The sequence below is a fragment of the Gracilinanus agilis genome, chromosome 4 (assembly GCF_016433145.1).
Source record: "Gracilinanus agilis isolate LMUSP501 chromosome 4, AgileGrace, whole genome shotgun sequence".
Taxonomy (NCBI): Eukaryota; Metazoa; Chordata; class Mammalia; order Didelphimorphia; family Didelphidae; genus Gracilinanus; species Gracilinanus agilis.
Window position 1 is genome coordinate 207,662,044 of NC_058133.1, and position 14,035 is coordinate 207,676,078.

Below are 14,035 nucleotides of genomic sequence, written 5' to 3' on the forward strand. Positions count from 1 at the left end.
CGCAGCCCCTCAAATCCATTTTTCTGTTGCCACTATTCCTATAGAGTCCCAAGGAGAGTCTGGTTTCTTCATTGGCTGCTGTTGCTGCCACCACCCAAATTCACAGCCTCAGCATGAGGAGAATAGGGGTGCTCCCCTCCCCTTTCCTCCACCATCACAGTTGCTCTAGAGTTTGGCATCCCCCCTCCCTCCCGGTCACCAGAACAATTTGTTACCCAGAGACCTGTTATTAGCCAAGCACTCAGGTGGAGAGGGGGCAGAGAAAAGTATTCTGTCTTCTCCCTTCTCTCTCCAAGGCTGGCTCCAGTCTCCTATACATTAGATATATCTGTATATTTTATATATATTATAGTTATATATTAAAAAGAGAAAAGACCAGTTATTGACTTTCCTGAAGAGACATCCCCCCCTCCCCCCAAGGCCTCGGTGGCTCAGGAAGTTTAAAAAAAAAATTATAAAATTTTCCAGTGCAATCTTCAGGAAACACCCCACCCCACCCCACCCTTCCCTAACCTGTCCTCTTCACCCACCCCTACCCAAGCACTTCTAGCCCCTGCACCCCCAGCCCGGGCCCCAGCAGCACAAAGTCTTATCTCTGACCATCCATGGCAGCCACAGCTTTCTGCTGGGAAGCCCCCTGTTGTGCCCCAGGGGGCCATGTGGGCTGAGGGTGGTGGAGGTGGTGGAGGCTGTGAGCTGTGGGAGAGGAGGGCGGGATCCAGGCGGCCTGGTGGCTGGGTGGAGACGAGGCCCAAAAGGGGCTGAAGTTTGCAGGAGGGGAGCACGCCATCGCTGTCATGGGACTATTACTGCTCTGCAGGGTCTCCGAGGCGCGCAGCTTGGAAAACATGGCCAAGGCATCTGGGAAATTGGGTGGTGTGGCAGGCGTGTTGCTAGGTGTGCACATCTGTAGAGAGAAAAAGTTTCTAAGCCAATCCCAACCCAGAGTTAGGACTCCTGTCAGATCCTGGAGTGCCCCTAGAGGCTCTGCAAACACCCCCTCCCCCCATACCTCTCCCCTTCTCGATAAAGATCTGTGGCTCTGATTTAGTTCAGTCAGCTGGGTAGTTCAGTGGCTTGAGAGCCAGGCCTAGAGATGGGAGGTCCTGGGTTCAAATCCAGCCTCAGACAGTTTCTAGCTGTGACCTGCCCAGGGTCTTCCCTAACCTTGGATCAACTTCCTGACTCCTGGGTTCTTCCAACTTTCAACCTGGGAGTGGCTGCAACAGGACAAAGCCAACCACCTCATCCCCTTGGGCTTGAAATAATCCAAAGAAATGAGGATGAAATAAAGTGACTTCACTAGAACTCCAGAATGCTCTAGAGGGAATTCTTTCACCTAATGTTCACAAATTGAGAACCTATGAGTATTATGATGCCCATTTCACAGGCGAGAAAATGGGAGACTCAAGAGGTTCAGAGACTACCCAGGGTCTCATATGATTCCAAGTGTGGCCACACCACACCATCTCAGTGTCTCCTCTTCTCCTTTGCTGAATCCCTGCCTTTGCTCCCGCTTCTTTGGAGGGATCTCTGAAGTGACTGATTCATGTAAAACTAAGAACAAGCTTTTGTCAGATGTACAAAAGGACAACCACATGTGGAGACCTAGGGTTCAAGCCCAAGCTCTATTATTTGCTAGCTCACTAGCAAATCTTAGGCTAAGGATCTTAGCCTTATTGCCAGATAGCACAGATACCTCCACTGGAAGGACTGGCAACACCCAGTCAAAGAACAAGAAAGCCACTTTTCCATTTCTAGGAAGGGACTTTCACAACCACTATATTGTGAGGTCCTCATAATGTCCCTGGTTTGGTATAGAAATTATAACTCCCATTTTACAGAAAAAAATAAAAAACAAAAACAAAACCTGAGGATCAGTGGGAGTTGAGTGACTTTGCCCAGGGTCACAACTACTTCGATGCAGAGCAGCAGGGAGGGGATTTAAGCCTTCTGATTCATCTATTACCATGAATCCAGTGGGGGTATAGTAGAGAGAATGCTTTGGACAACAAGGACCTGGTTTTCCCCCTTATTACCTGGAACCTTAGGCAAGTCATTTAACCTCTGTCCATCTCAGGAGGAGGTAGAATTAGATGATCCATCCCCTAAAAGGCCCCTCCTTCTATCTTCAATCTATGATTCTTCAATCCAGGGAAGATAGTCAAGTTCAGCCCAAAATGGATGGTTCCCTGCTCAAGGGCTCTAAGTATTTGAGACATTAAATAGTATAAATGAGCTGCCTCTGGGTCCCCTTAGTTTCCTCATTCCTTTTTTTTTTTTGGGGGGGGGAGAGATGGGGGGGTTGTGTGTGTGTGTGTGTATGTGTTGGGGCAAGAGGTTCCACCAAAGGAATGAGGGAGCAAAGAGGAGAAACCAGGCCAGGCAAATGAAATTTGGGTGCCATAGCAGTTTCTTCCTTTTCTCCTGAAGCCATCCTAATTTTAGCCCCAGCAGCACACACCCCAGAAGGGGGGAGGGAAAGAAGGCATGTCTAGTTCTAGGAGTCTATTCCTCCTAATATAGCTTTTAAGTTTCCCAGTTAACCTCTGGCTAGGGCCTGGTTGGAGAACAACTCCCCCCTTCTCTCCAAGGACAGTCCCAAGGTAGTATTCTGTCTGAAAAAAGCTGGATTTGGAGGGAAAAGATCTGGGTTTCAATGCTAACCTCACTATTTACCACCTTGTGTAATGGGCAAGTCACTGAAAATGGAGATTCAAGAGGCTTGGGGACTGTCTAGTGTCATTTGACTCAAAACTCTGGTTGGACCACTTTCTCAATGCTCCCCAATGCCTCTTCTCTTTTGCTGAATCCTCCTCATTATTCACAGGGCAGGTAGAATACCTTCTTCCCTTTTCTTCTGTGCCTCTCCAATTTCAAAAACCATCCTTTGATGGCTCAACTCATGAATCCTTCCCTATCACAACCAAGTGAAAATTTAGTCTCTAAAATCTTGCAGCATTTGTCTATACCAGTGATTCCCAAAGTGGGCACTACCGCCCCCTGGTGGGTGCTGCAGCAATGGGGGGGGATCGGTGATGGCCACAGGTGCATTTATCTTTCCTATTAATTGCTATTAAAATTTTTTAAAAATTAATTTACAGGGGGCTAAGTAATATTTTTTCTGGAAAGGGGGTGGTAGGCCAAAAAAGTTTGGGAATCACTGTTCTATACCAATGGTTCTTAAACTTCTTGGACATAAGATCCTTCATTACTGAGGACCCCCACCCCCTCCCACAAATAGCTTTTGATTATGTGGGCTAGCTCATTCAATATTTACCATATTAAAAATGTTAAGTGTATTAGTATTATGAAAAAATTTTGACTATAAGGATGTCAGGGACCCCTAGAGGTCACCAGGCTACACTTTAAGAACAAGTGGTTTAGGAGCAGCTAGGTAGCACAGTGGATAGAATACCAGCCTGGAGTCAGGAGGATCTGGGTTCAAATCCGGCCCCAGATACTTCCTAGCTGTCCAAAGTGAATTTCTCTAACTCCAGACAATCAGTCTCATAATTTTAAATTATTACATAGGTGTGTGACTCTGGGCAAGTCACTTAACCCCCACTGACTAGCCCTTATCGTTTTTCTGCCTGGGAATAGTTAATTAGCATCTATTCTAAGTCAGAAGGCAAGGGTTAAAAAAACAAAACAAAACAGAATGGTTTGTACCATTCACTCAATTTAACAAATATTTATGAAGTGATCATTATATACTAAGTACTAGAAAGAAAGAGATGAAACACAGCTCTCACCCTCAAAGTCTGTAATCTAATAAGGGTGAAAGGTCACAATACACACAAATATGACATAATATAGGCAGTGATAAGGAAAAGGATAAATTCTCCAGATAAAATGCCAAAAGAAAATTTCAGGAAGGACAAACATTTTTCAGATGGAGTGATCAAGAAAGACCGCCTCAAGGATGGGGCATTTGAGATGGACCTTGATTGAAGAAGATTCTTCACAGGAGATACGTAGGGGGGATATTTTATACAAAGGAAACAGAAGGCAGCAACTGGTGGTTCATTATGCCTGAAACAGGTGAAGTGGGGTGATGGGAAACAAAAATTGAAGGGTTGGGAGTACAAAGACCAATCCCCTGGAAAGTGGGAAGAAAATATCAAGACCTGTATATAGGTTAAATTTTTTCATCTAAAAATAAAAGTTTTGCCAATATTGATCACACAGATAAGACTCTGGATGCCTCACTGGCTATGGGCAGAAGGTGAGATGTCTTTTGTAGGGAGCCAAATTTCCTCCAAATGAAGGCATATGGCACCCTTATTCATGTCTGCTTTTACTAAATTGAGATATAAGCATTCCACATACTTAGTTAAGTAGATTTTATAGACCATTTAATTTGAACTAAATTTTCTATTGGTATTCAGTCATTTTCAATCATATCCCACTCTTCATGACCCCAAATGGGGTTTTCCATTTCCCTCTTCAGCTCATTTTGCAGATGAGGAAACTGAGGCAAATAGAGTTTAAGTGACTTGCCCAGGGTCATTTAACAAGTGCCTGAGGCCAGATCTGAACTCAGGTCTTGGCCCCAGGCCAGTTGCTCTATCTATCCCCTATACCACACCTCTTGCCCGCTCCAAATGCACAAGTGGTACAGATAGTATTTTGAAGAAACCTCAGAATGAAGATCAGACTAATTATATGAGAACAAGAAAATGAGAGGTAATGGTACTCCTACTAGTTCTTCACCATCCACGATATAAGATAAAAACAATAGGGCTCTAATTAGACCTGAGTTGGCCAGAAAATTGAGAAATTTTCAAGATCATTTGAAATAAGGATTCATATCCACTATCCTTAACAAAGAATATCATCTTCAGTAAATACTTTGCCTTGAGATATTTGTTAATGACAATATGAAGCCATCACTGTTAGCCAGGAACTTAAAAAAAACCTATCACCTTTTAAAAGAGAATTTTCTAAATTGCTTTTAAAAAAATTCTTCCAACAAGAGTGCTGGTGTTTTAAACCCATTTGTTAGACATATATAAAAAATGCAACACCTGGTGATTAGCGCGTAAGAATGAATGATTGGCCATCAGGGAAGATGGAAATTTACTAGCTGAATTTCAACAGGAACTTTTGTCATGGCTGGGGGATGGGCCTGAAAAACAGACCATCATGATTCAGTAGGTTCAGCCAATGAGGTATTCCTTCCACTTGGATCTACTATCTTTCTATCATTTCCAGATAAGACAACCATTTAAAACCTTTAATATCAGGTACAAGTAACTCAGTAGTTTGAGAGCCAGATCTGGAGACATGGGGTCCTGGGTTCAACTCTGCCTGTAGACACTAAGAAGTGATGTGATCCTGGACAAGTCACTTGATTCCCCACTGCTTAGCCCTTACTGCTCTTCTGCCTTGGAACCAATACATAGTATTGATTCTAATATAGAAGGTATGAGTTAAAAAAAAAAAGCCTTTAACATTAGAAGAAATAACTTCCAAGCAAAGCCTTCAAGCTGCTTCATATCCACTATCACTAACAAATGACAGTATGAAGTTGTTGAGGTTGGACCAAAAATTTAAAAAATAGAGATGCATTTTCTTACACATTAATTTTTAGCAGGAGAAAAAAAAGTTTTGTGTACTATTAATAAAAGTTATTTTATAAAGATGTGAGATTAACCTGACAACTATTTGAAGGTCAGATTAGAGGGGGACAATGGACAATCTGGGGGATAGGGAAAGGTAGAGGAAAGAGTGAAGGAATGAGAAATAAAAGGAAAATTAAGGGCTGAAGGTATCAAATTTTTTTTAACCCTTACCTTCTGTCTTAGAATCAATACTAAGTATTGGTTCCAAGGCAGTAGAGTGCTAAGGTCTAGGAAATGGGGGGCAAGTAACTAACTCAGGGTTGCACAGGAAGTATCTGAAGCCACATTTGAACCCAGGACCTTCTTGTCTCTCAATGCACTGAGTCAGCTAGCTGCCCCCTAGGTATTAATCATTTTATCAGGGGCAGCTAGGTAATGTAGTGGTTAGAGCAGTGATGGGCAACCTTTTGAGCTTGGTGTGTCAAAATTTGCCAAAAAACTGAGCATAACTCAGGTGGTATGTCGCTTCAAAAAAAAATCATAATTTTCATATTTATAGTTTAAATAACAAAAATGTATAGTTGTAATATATAACTGTATTTAATAAACCAAAATAGGTAAATATAGGTAGAATTGTCATCTATAGTGCACGGTGTCTACACTACACTAAAGCAAACGTTTCATCCTCGGCATGCAGCCCCATACTTCTTTGTATTCCAAGTGTCATTGAAAATGGCTATGTGTGTTATAGGTTTGCCATCACTGGGTTAGAGCATAGGCCTGGAGTCAGGATGATCTGGGTTCAAATCCAACCTCACACACTTACTAGCTGTGTGCCAACCAGGCAAGTCACTTAATCCTATGCCTTAGTTTCCTCATCTGTAAAATGATCTGGAGATATGGCAAACCACTCTAGTCACTCTGCCAAGAAAGCCCAGACAAGATCAGAAAGGGCTAAAACAACTTAAAAAAGTCATTTTACCCATAGAACCTTAAGTACAAGGTCAAGAGTGTGTCAAATAGCTGCACTGGACTTTGAATTGGGGTCTTTTGACCCCAAATCTCACCCCTTCCACACTCTAGTCCACTGTCTATGTATTTTCTCATATCTCTTTTAATTGCCATACGTCACTATCAGCCTGTCTGATCATGTTCTTTTCAGTACATGTCTGTCTCTGTGGATTTGCATGGGCTTAGGCTGTCCCTTTGTTGGGACCACACTAAACCTCATCTCTGCTGGATTCTCTATCTTCTTTTTTCAAGACTCAATTAGTACCATTTTCTTGTGGGAAACCTGAGGACCTCCCCATCCCCACCCCCAGGAGTGACCACCTTCCTCAAAGTATACTGAATGTATATAATGGTATAAATGTTTTATTAGACCACCCCCACCAGTAAAATGCAAGATGACTGAAGGCAGGGGGTGTTAGAAGGTACTTAAATGTGGATTAGATCAAGTAGGTCCCAGAAAAAGCTCAAGTACCATAAAACTGAAACTACCCACCAGAGGAGGGACCAGTTCTCACTCAGGGTGCCTGACACACAGAACGACTCAACAAATGCTTGATAGATGGTTTCATTTAAACATGGTATCCCTACTAAGTGCTAACACACTAGGCTTTTAATATTTGCTGAATTCAATCAGCTACCTACCCAATAAGAGCCTTTACAGGCATTCTAATATAGGTATATATATTTTTTCCAATAATTTTTGTCTTAATGGAAAACTTCTAGGTAAATGTTATTTACAGTACCAATAGATACTTCATTGAGTAAGGATCAAGCCTCTCTTGCTTTGGGGGGGACAAGAAATCAGGTTTCTGGCAAAGTCTACTCTACACAGCCCTGTCCTCCTTCCCCTAACTAAGATACTCTACTCCCTCCCTATATTGGGGCACAGTAGAAAAAAAAAAAATGTATCTGGAGCTCCTGTGGTAGTAGGTAGCTTCTGCCTGGGAGAATAACAATAGCTAGTATTTATATAGGGGTTTAAGATTTGCAAAGTGCTTTGCATGTTTTTTTTTTTTTTTTTAATTTTTAAACCCTTGTACTTCGGTGTATTGTCTCATAGGTGGAAGATTGGTAAGGGTGGGCAATGGGGGTCAAGTGACTTGCCCAGGGTCACACAGCAGGGAAGTGGCTGAGGCCGGGTTTGAACCTAGGACCTCCTGTCTCTAGGCCTGACTCTCACTCCACTGAGCTACCCAGCTGCCCCTGTTTTTTTTTAACTAATTAAAAAAAAAAACCTTTACTTTTTTTTTTTAAAAAAAGCCTTTACCTTCCATCTTAGAAGCAATATTGGTTCTAAGGTAGAAGAGTGGTAAGGGCTGGGCAATGGGGGTTAATTGACTTACCCAGGGTCACACAGCTAGGAAGTATCTAAGGCCAAATTTGAACCCAGGACCTCCGTCTCTGGGCCTGGCTCTCAATCCACTGAGCCACCCAGCTGCCCCAAAAACCTTTACCTTATGTCTATGGGTTTCAAGAAAGAAGAGCAGTAAGGGCCAGGCAACTGGGGTTAGGTGATTTGCCCAGGGTGACACAGCCAGAAGTGTCTTGAGATCAAATCTGAACCCAGGTCTTCCCCACTCCAGGCCTAACACTCTATCTACTGAGTCACCTAGCTGCACATTTATCTCATCTGACCCTTGCAACAATGCTGAGATATATCATTAGCCTCATTTTACAAATAAGGAAACCGAGGTCAAAAGAGATTTTAATATAGGATCTCACAGTGAGTATATGTCAGAGGTGGGATTCGAATTTGCCTCTTTCTGGCTCTAAGGCCAAGTCAATGTTCATTATTATCCACTAGCTGCCTCAGACAATGTTTAGGAAACAAGGGCAAGATAAAAACAGGAACAGGTCAATTTACAGTTCCTTTCTTAAAACACACCTCCCCTATTTTATTCCAGCACTTGTGTACTAACACAGCTATAGAATGGATACACTGTAAGGCTGAACCAAAGAGGAAGACCTTCTCAAAACTCCTTCAACCCAGCTCTTTCTGGGACTGGGGAAAGGGGAAGAATGAAGTGTATCTTTTCCAAAGGAGTCTACCAACGACTACAGCAGATAGTAAACACCAAAGTTGAGCTTCTGAGAAATGGGTCATCAGGGGATGGTAAGTCCCCAAGGCTAGGGAGGGGACTGATGAGGAAGGAGGCAGGGGATAAATTCCATCTCCCTGATACCAGCATTCAAACACAAGCCTTATTTTAAAACAGAAGTTTTTTTGTTTGTTTGTTTTGGTCATGGACCCCTTTTGGTAGTCTGGTAAAGCCTAAGGACCTCTTTTCTCACAATATTTTTAAATGCATAAAACAAAATTCATCAGATTACAAAATAAACCAATCATACCAAAATAGTTACCAAAATATTTTTCAAAACATGTTCATGGATTCCAGTTTAAGAACCAAGCCCTATTTTAAAGGAAACTTTCATGAGGATTTTCAGTTTAGGATGGGCAAAAATAAGAAATAGAGGCAGGAACCTCTCAGTAGCATTTCCCCTTAGTTCCTGAATCTCCTCACCTTCTGGGGCCCTATCAGAAAGTTTCTCCTTTAGAGGCAAGCAGAAGGCAGACAGACTACTCTGTGAATTTAGATACCTAACACCTGGTCTTCATACCTGGGGCAGGTGTTGCTTTCAGCAGTTTGTCCATTTTATTCCAAATAATTATTTTTTAAACGCATCAGCAATAAAAAATTAAATAAAAAGCCTTAGCAAGTCTAAGAAAGAAGTGCTTCCATTTTATAAAGTGCAATTTAAAAGAAATTCCTTTGTTTCTCCTTTATGACTACATGGAATGGGAGAGGCAAAGCAGATTAGGCATACTTGCATACAAAGTATTTCTTCCAGCAAACAGCTATAGATAATGTAGGAGGGAAGGGAAGAACAAGGACACAAACACTAGTCAAAAACTTACTCCAGGAGTCATTCAGAGTAGATATCCAGGAGAATAATATTTGACAAGGTGGGGTCACTAGGGCATTCTTCCAACAGTCAAGCCCTCCCCGCCCCCCCACCCCCCCTTAGGTAATAGGTAACTAACTAGAAAAACAGGGAAAAGAATAGGCATTGGTGCTCAGGACACTGTAATGATCAAGCTGGGCTCCAGAGAAAGAATGAAAAAATGTACCCCCATCCCTTTACCATAAAAGAGATGGACTCTGGGTATAGAATGTTTCATATACTGTCAGACCAAGTCAACATGTGGTTGGTCATGCGAAATTATTTTTTTCTCTTAAAAGTCTTTGTTTTAGGAGAAAACTTATTGGAAAGTGGAAAGCAGAGCAGAGGAGTAGTGTAATGAAATGAATATAAATGTAAAAACAGAGAAGTACCAATAAAAAACAAAAGCAGTCAAATCAGGTTTTGAAGAGATTTCTCTGTCTGAATAAGGCTGAGGTATTCCTAAACCAAGAGAACAAAAGGCTCTGGAAGGAAGCTTTAGAGGATGTGTCCTTCTGGGTTCATTATAAATGCTAAAACACCCAGCTGCAGAGAAGAAGGATTAAGTGGGATTCTAGGCCTTATCTAACCCCAAATCAGTGTCCAACCAGCTCCTAGCAGTCCCTGCCCCCAAACCTTGCAAGGCAGGGTGAGAGGGGAAGCAAGTCAAGTCAATTCATTCATTTAAATCTAAAGACAAATGCTTTCCTCCTTCCTTCTTTCCATGCCCATTTCCTCCTGCAGAAGGGTCAGAAAAATGCACTATTCCACCTTCTACCCCCTACTTGGAGGGGCCTCAACAAGATTTGGGGTTCTTAGTCTCTTCTATCCTTTCAGCAATCTCCAAACCTCCATCTCTCCAACTTCCAAGGCTTAAGAAACCCCTAGTCTCCTATCTCCCACCTCCCCTCCCTCCCTGGAGGCCACACCAAGGAGGGGAGCAGTCATGCCCTAGGTCAAGGTCAAGCAGCTCAGGGTTCAGGGTCACAAAGTTTGCTCAGGGCTTCTATGAGCAGCTCTTTCCTGGAAGACATTTTGGCTTTGTTTACATTTGCAATCGAGCTCGCTCCACGGCAACATGGCTGTCACTGGCCTTGCTGGCTGACAGGGGGGGGGGGGGCCACTCCCAGCCCTGCTGGCACAACCAGCACCAGGACCCCATGTCCATGTGTCTGCTGAGGGGGTTAAGTAGGTATCCGAAGAAGGCCCTGGCTCTTCCCGCCACACCAGGGGCCCCACTTCCGCACTGGCTTGCTTGCATAAGTCTTAAAATGTTCAAGGGTGGGGGGAAGCGTAGGATTAGGTCTCTCTATTCCCCCCACCCTAACCCTCCCACCCCGACAATAACTTACCATCTGGTGGTGATGGTGGCTGTTGGGAATGTTTGTTTCTTGGAAAAACGTGCTCAGGGCGGTCTGTGGGCAAACAGAGAATGGAAGTCAGCCAAGGCAGGGGTGGGAGGGGACCAGGGCAGAACCCCAACAGAAGCTCCCACCCTGCCGGGGTTCCCACCATGCCCATGCCCTCTGCACCCCTGACCCAACCTAAACCCAGGGCCGCAGGTTATTAGCTTAGCATCTGCCTCCGACACTGCCCCCATCTCAAACAAATTCCGTCCTTGCAAAACCAAACTAGGGTAGTCCCCTTACCCTCTTTTCTTCCACTCCCTCATCACCCAATACAACCTGCCCCGAGCCCCATGACACTCGAATTAAAAGTCGCTGCCGGTTCCCACGTGGAGAGATAAGCAGCAGAGCTACGGTGGGGGGAAGGGAAGAGGGGTAAAGAATCCAGACACTTCCGCCCCCCCATCCCCCTCACAACCGCTTTCCCCTTCTTTCCCCAAGACCACTCCCCCTACCTCCAAAGAGAGGAACCATGTCCTTTAACCGCCGCCGCCACCATCACCACCCACCCGTTCGAGAAAAGGGAGGCCCAGCCCCCGTGCCTGTAGCTCCCTCGGGAGCTCCACGCGCGACCGCGATCCTCAGGAGAGGCCACGGGCTCTCTTCCCCAGGCCCCAATCTCCATTATCCACCCCTCCCCCGTAAACTCGAAGCTGAGGTAGAGGAGAAATTCACGCGCCCTTCCTTCCCCCGGGCCTGAGAACTCAAGGGTCAGTACCCCCCCTTCTTCGAATAAACTTGGGAAGAGTGGGGGTGGGGAATGAGAGGTGTGTGTGTGAGTGTGTGAGTGTGCGCATACGTGGGAGCTGAACGCGCCGCTACCCACTCGTGGCCTGATCTGGCCCCGTGGGTTATTTAAAGACACACACGCGCGCACACACACACACACACACACTTCTTGGATTGGGTCCCACCAGGGATAGAAATAGGTGAAGCGCAGAGGAGGCGACGGCGTGCAAGGGTGCCAGCCTGGGGCATAACGGGAAACTCGAGCCAAACCCAGGCCGGCCGTCACTCAGTCAGTCAGTCTGTCCGTCCGTCCTCCCGGGGGCCGGAAAAGCAGGCACGCACCTCGAACTGCCAGTGGGCCGCTTGCAGCAGCTGCTTTGCCTGGTCTGCCGCACACCCCGCGGCCAGCACGAACTGGTTGATCATGACCTGGTGCCTTAGCTCCTCCATATTCACCGACATGGCGAGAAGAAGCGACGCCGGCACCAGCCGCCCGGCGGAGAAGAGAGCCCGATGTCCGCGGGGGCTGGGGGGAGCGGCCGCGGCTGCCTTCCTCCTCTCTGTCTCGCTTTCTCTCCGGCCTGCGACCGTCCGCCCGCTTGCCGCCTCCTCCTTCTCTTCTCCTTCCCAACCCACCCCCCCACCCCCCCCCAGCAATCGTCGCCTGCGCTCCCTCCCCTCCCTCCGGCCCGAGCAGCCTGCCTCAATCGGCCACGACCGGACGAATGTTGTGGTTCGCCCGCTCTCCCTCCTCCGGGGGAGAACACCACAAACAACAGCGCGGGGCGGGGCCTGGGAGTGTCCCAACGTTCGAGGCCCCGCATTCCGCGACCGCTGATTGGACGTCGCGCCTCTCCGCCAGAGCTCTGGCGCATGTATGGATGTTCGATTCGAATCCCCGAGTCTCCGAGGCTGTTACTGTTGCTCTTTTTTTCCCTTTACCCCCGCCTCCCTCCGGCCTAGTCCATTGGAGGAGGCTTGAGCTGTCGGGCTCCCCGGGCATTGGCTGTTTGCTGTGTTTTGGCTTCTGGGGTCCGTGGTTGGCTGTAACTTGGCAGTTGGGGAGGAGCGGCCGGTGCTGATTGGCCATTCGTGCTCCTGTTTGAACTCAACTTGAAAACCTTGAGTGTTTGCTGATTGGCTGAAGTCCTTCTGTTTTCTGTTGTAGGAATGGGGCTGGTGTAGCCAAGTTCATTCATTACTTCATTGAAACTGAACATGTTGCTCAGCTGGAAAAGCAAGCCTGAGTGGGTTTGACTCATTTCCTCTGGAAGATGTGGTCATCTCAAGAAACAGAATTATCAAAATAGAAAACAGAGTTGTTGCAGCTGCTCAAATCACAGTCGTATACGTTTCAAGACTCTCCCACTGTTTCCTTTTTGCTAATTTTTAGAACTTTGATCTCAGTAAGTGTAAAACAATAAGAATTTACAGTGAATATTGTAAGTAATCTACTGATGCACTGGATGAAAAAATATTTTTTTCTCAGACTTTGGAACTGAGGTTTGTTTTGTTTGTTTTCGTGGACAAACCAAAGCTTTAATTTCCTTGACTATTAAAAGAAAAAAGACATTCATTTATACAGGGCTGTAACTGCTATCATGTCCTATTCAAACAAACGAAATCAATGTGATCTTAAGGACTTTGTGTTTGGGTTGTGGGAGAAAGGAATAGAAGTTTGATATGCTTATCGCTTTGGCCTATGATGGGGGTGGAGCACCTTTTTTACAAGGAGCCCTTGCCCTAAACTCATACAGAACTGGATTCAGTCCTACAGAAGTGCTGATCTCTAAAAAGAGGGGATCCGACTATTCAAGCTTTCTTTGGCTCATTATGGTTTCCTCCCCTAGAATTCTGGGGAAATTTTCTCTGTTTGTATTTGGCTCATTTCCAGGATCTCCCCAAAAAGTGCCTTCTAGAGAAGATACTAAATGTACAAAGTAGCAGACATCAAGTATATTGTTCAATTGTGTCCAACTCTTCATAACCCTTTTTGGGTTTGGGGGAGAGGGGGGCAAAAATCCTGGAATAGTTTGCCATTTCCTTGTCCAGCCAGATGAGGAAATTGAGGCCAACAGACTTAAATGACTTGCCCAAGGTCACACATCTAATAACTGTCTGAGGCCAGATTTGAACTCAAGAAAATGAGTCTTCCTGACATTCTATCTACCTTACCACCTTGTTGCTGCATAGAGGATATCAAGTATAGGATAAGAATTTATTTCCTGTCACAAAAGGAATGCTTAAAACACAAAAGACCCATAAACTTGAATTGACAAATGTTTAAAAAACAAAACTATAACCCCAGTGTTCCCCATGCACTCTCAGGGGTGTTTGGAAAGTCTGAGCGAGGCAGTTAAATATTCTGAGGACTCAGGG

General features: G+C 45.1%; 1 protein-coding gene across 1 annotated transcript; it reads right to left on the reverse strand.

Annotated features, from left to right (window-relative positions):
- Positions 1-558: 558 nt before the first annotated feature.
- On the reverse strand, positions 559-12,268 carry UBALD2 (UBA like domain containing 2). Its single transcript, XM_044673710.1, has 3 exons — positions 11,999-12,268; positions 10,874-10,936; positions 559-907 (listed from the first exon to the last, which is right to left on the reverse strand). The coding sequence occupies exons 1-3, from the start codon at positions 12,116-12,118 to the stop codon at positions 590-592; spliced, it is 501 nt and encodes a 166-aa protein (XP_044529645.1). The 5' UTR covers positions 12,119-12,268; the 3' UTR covers positions 559-589.
- Between the last annotated feature and the right edge of the window lie 1,767 nt (positions 12,269-14,035).

What these genes read in the sequence shown, in the direction of transcription:
- UBALD2 (XM_044673710.1), bottom strand. Translation starts at nt 12,118, where the DNA reads ATGTCGGTGAATATGGAGGAGCTAAGGCACCAGGTCATGATCAACCAG. An exon ending in CGGCCCACTGGCAGTTCGAG is followed by an intron (nt 10,937 to 11,998) that starts GTGCGTGCCTGC and finishes GTTTGCCCACAG; the next exon opens with ACCGCCCTGAGCACGTTTTT. An exon ending in GCCACCATCACCACCAGATG is followed by an intron (nt 908 to 10,873) that starts GTAAGTTATTGT and finishes TTCTCTCTACAG; the next exon opens with ATGTGCACACCTAGCAACAC.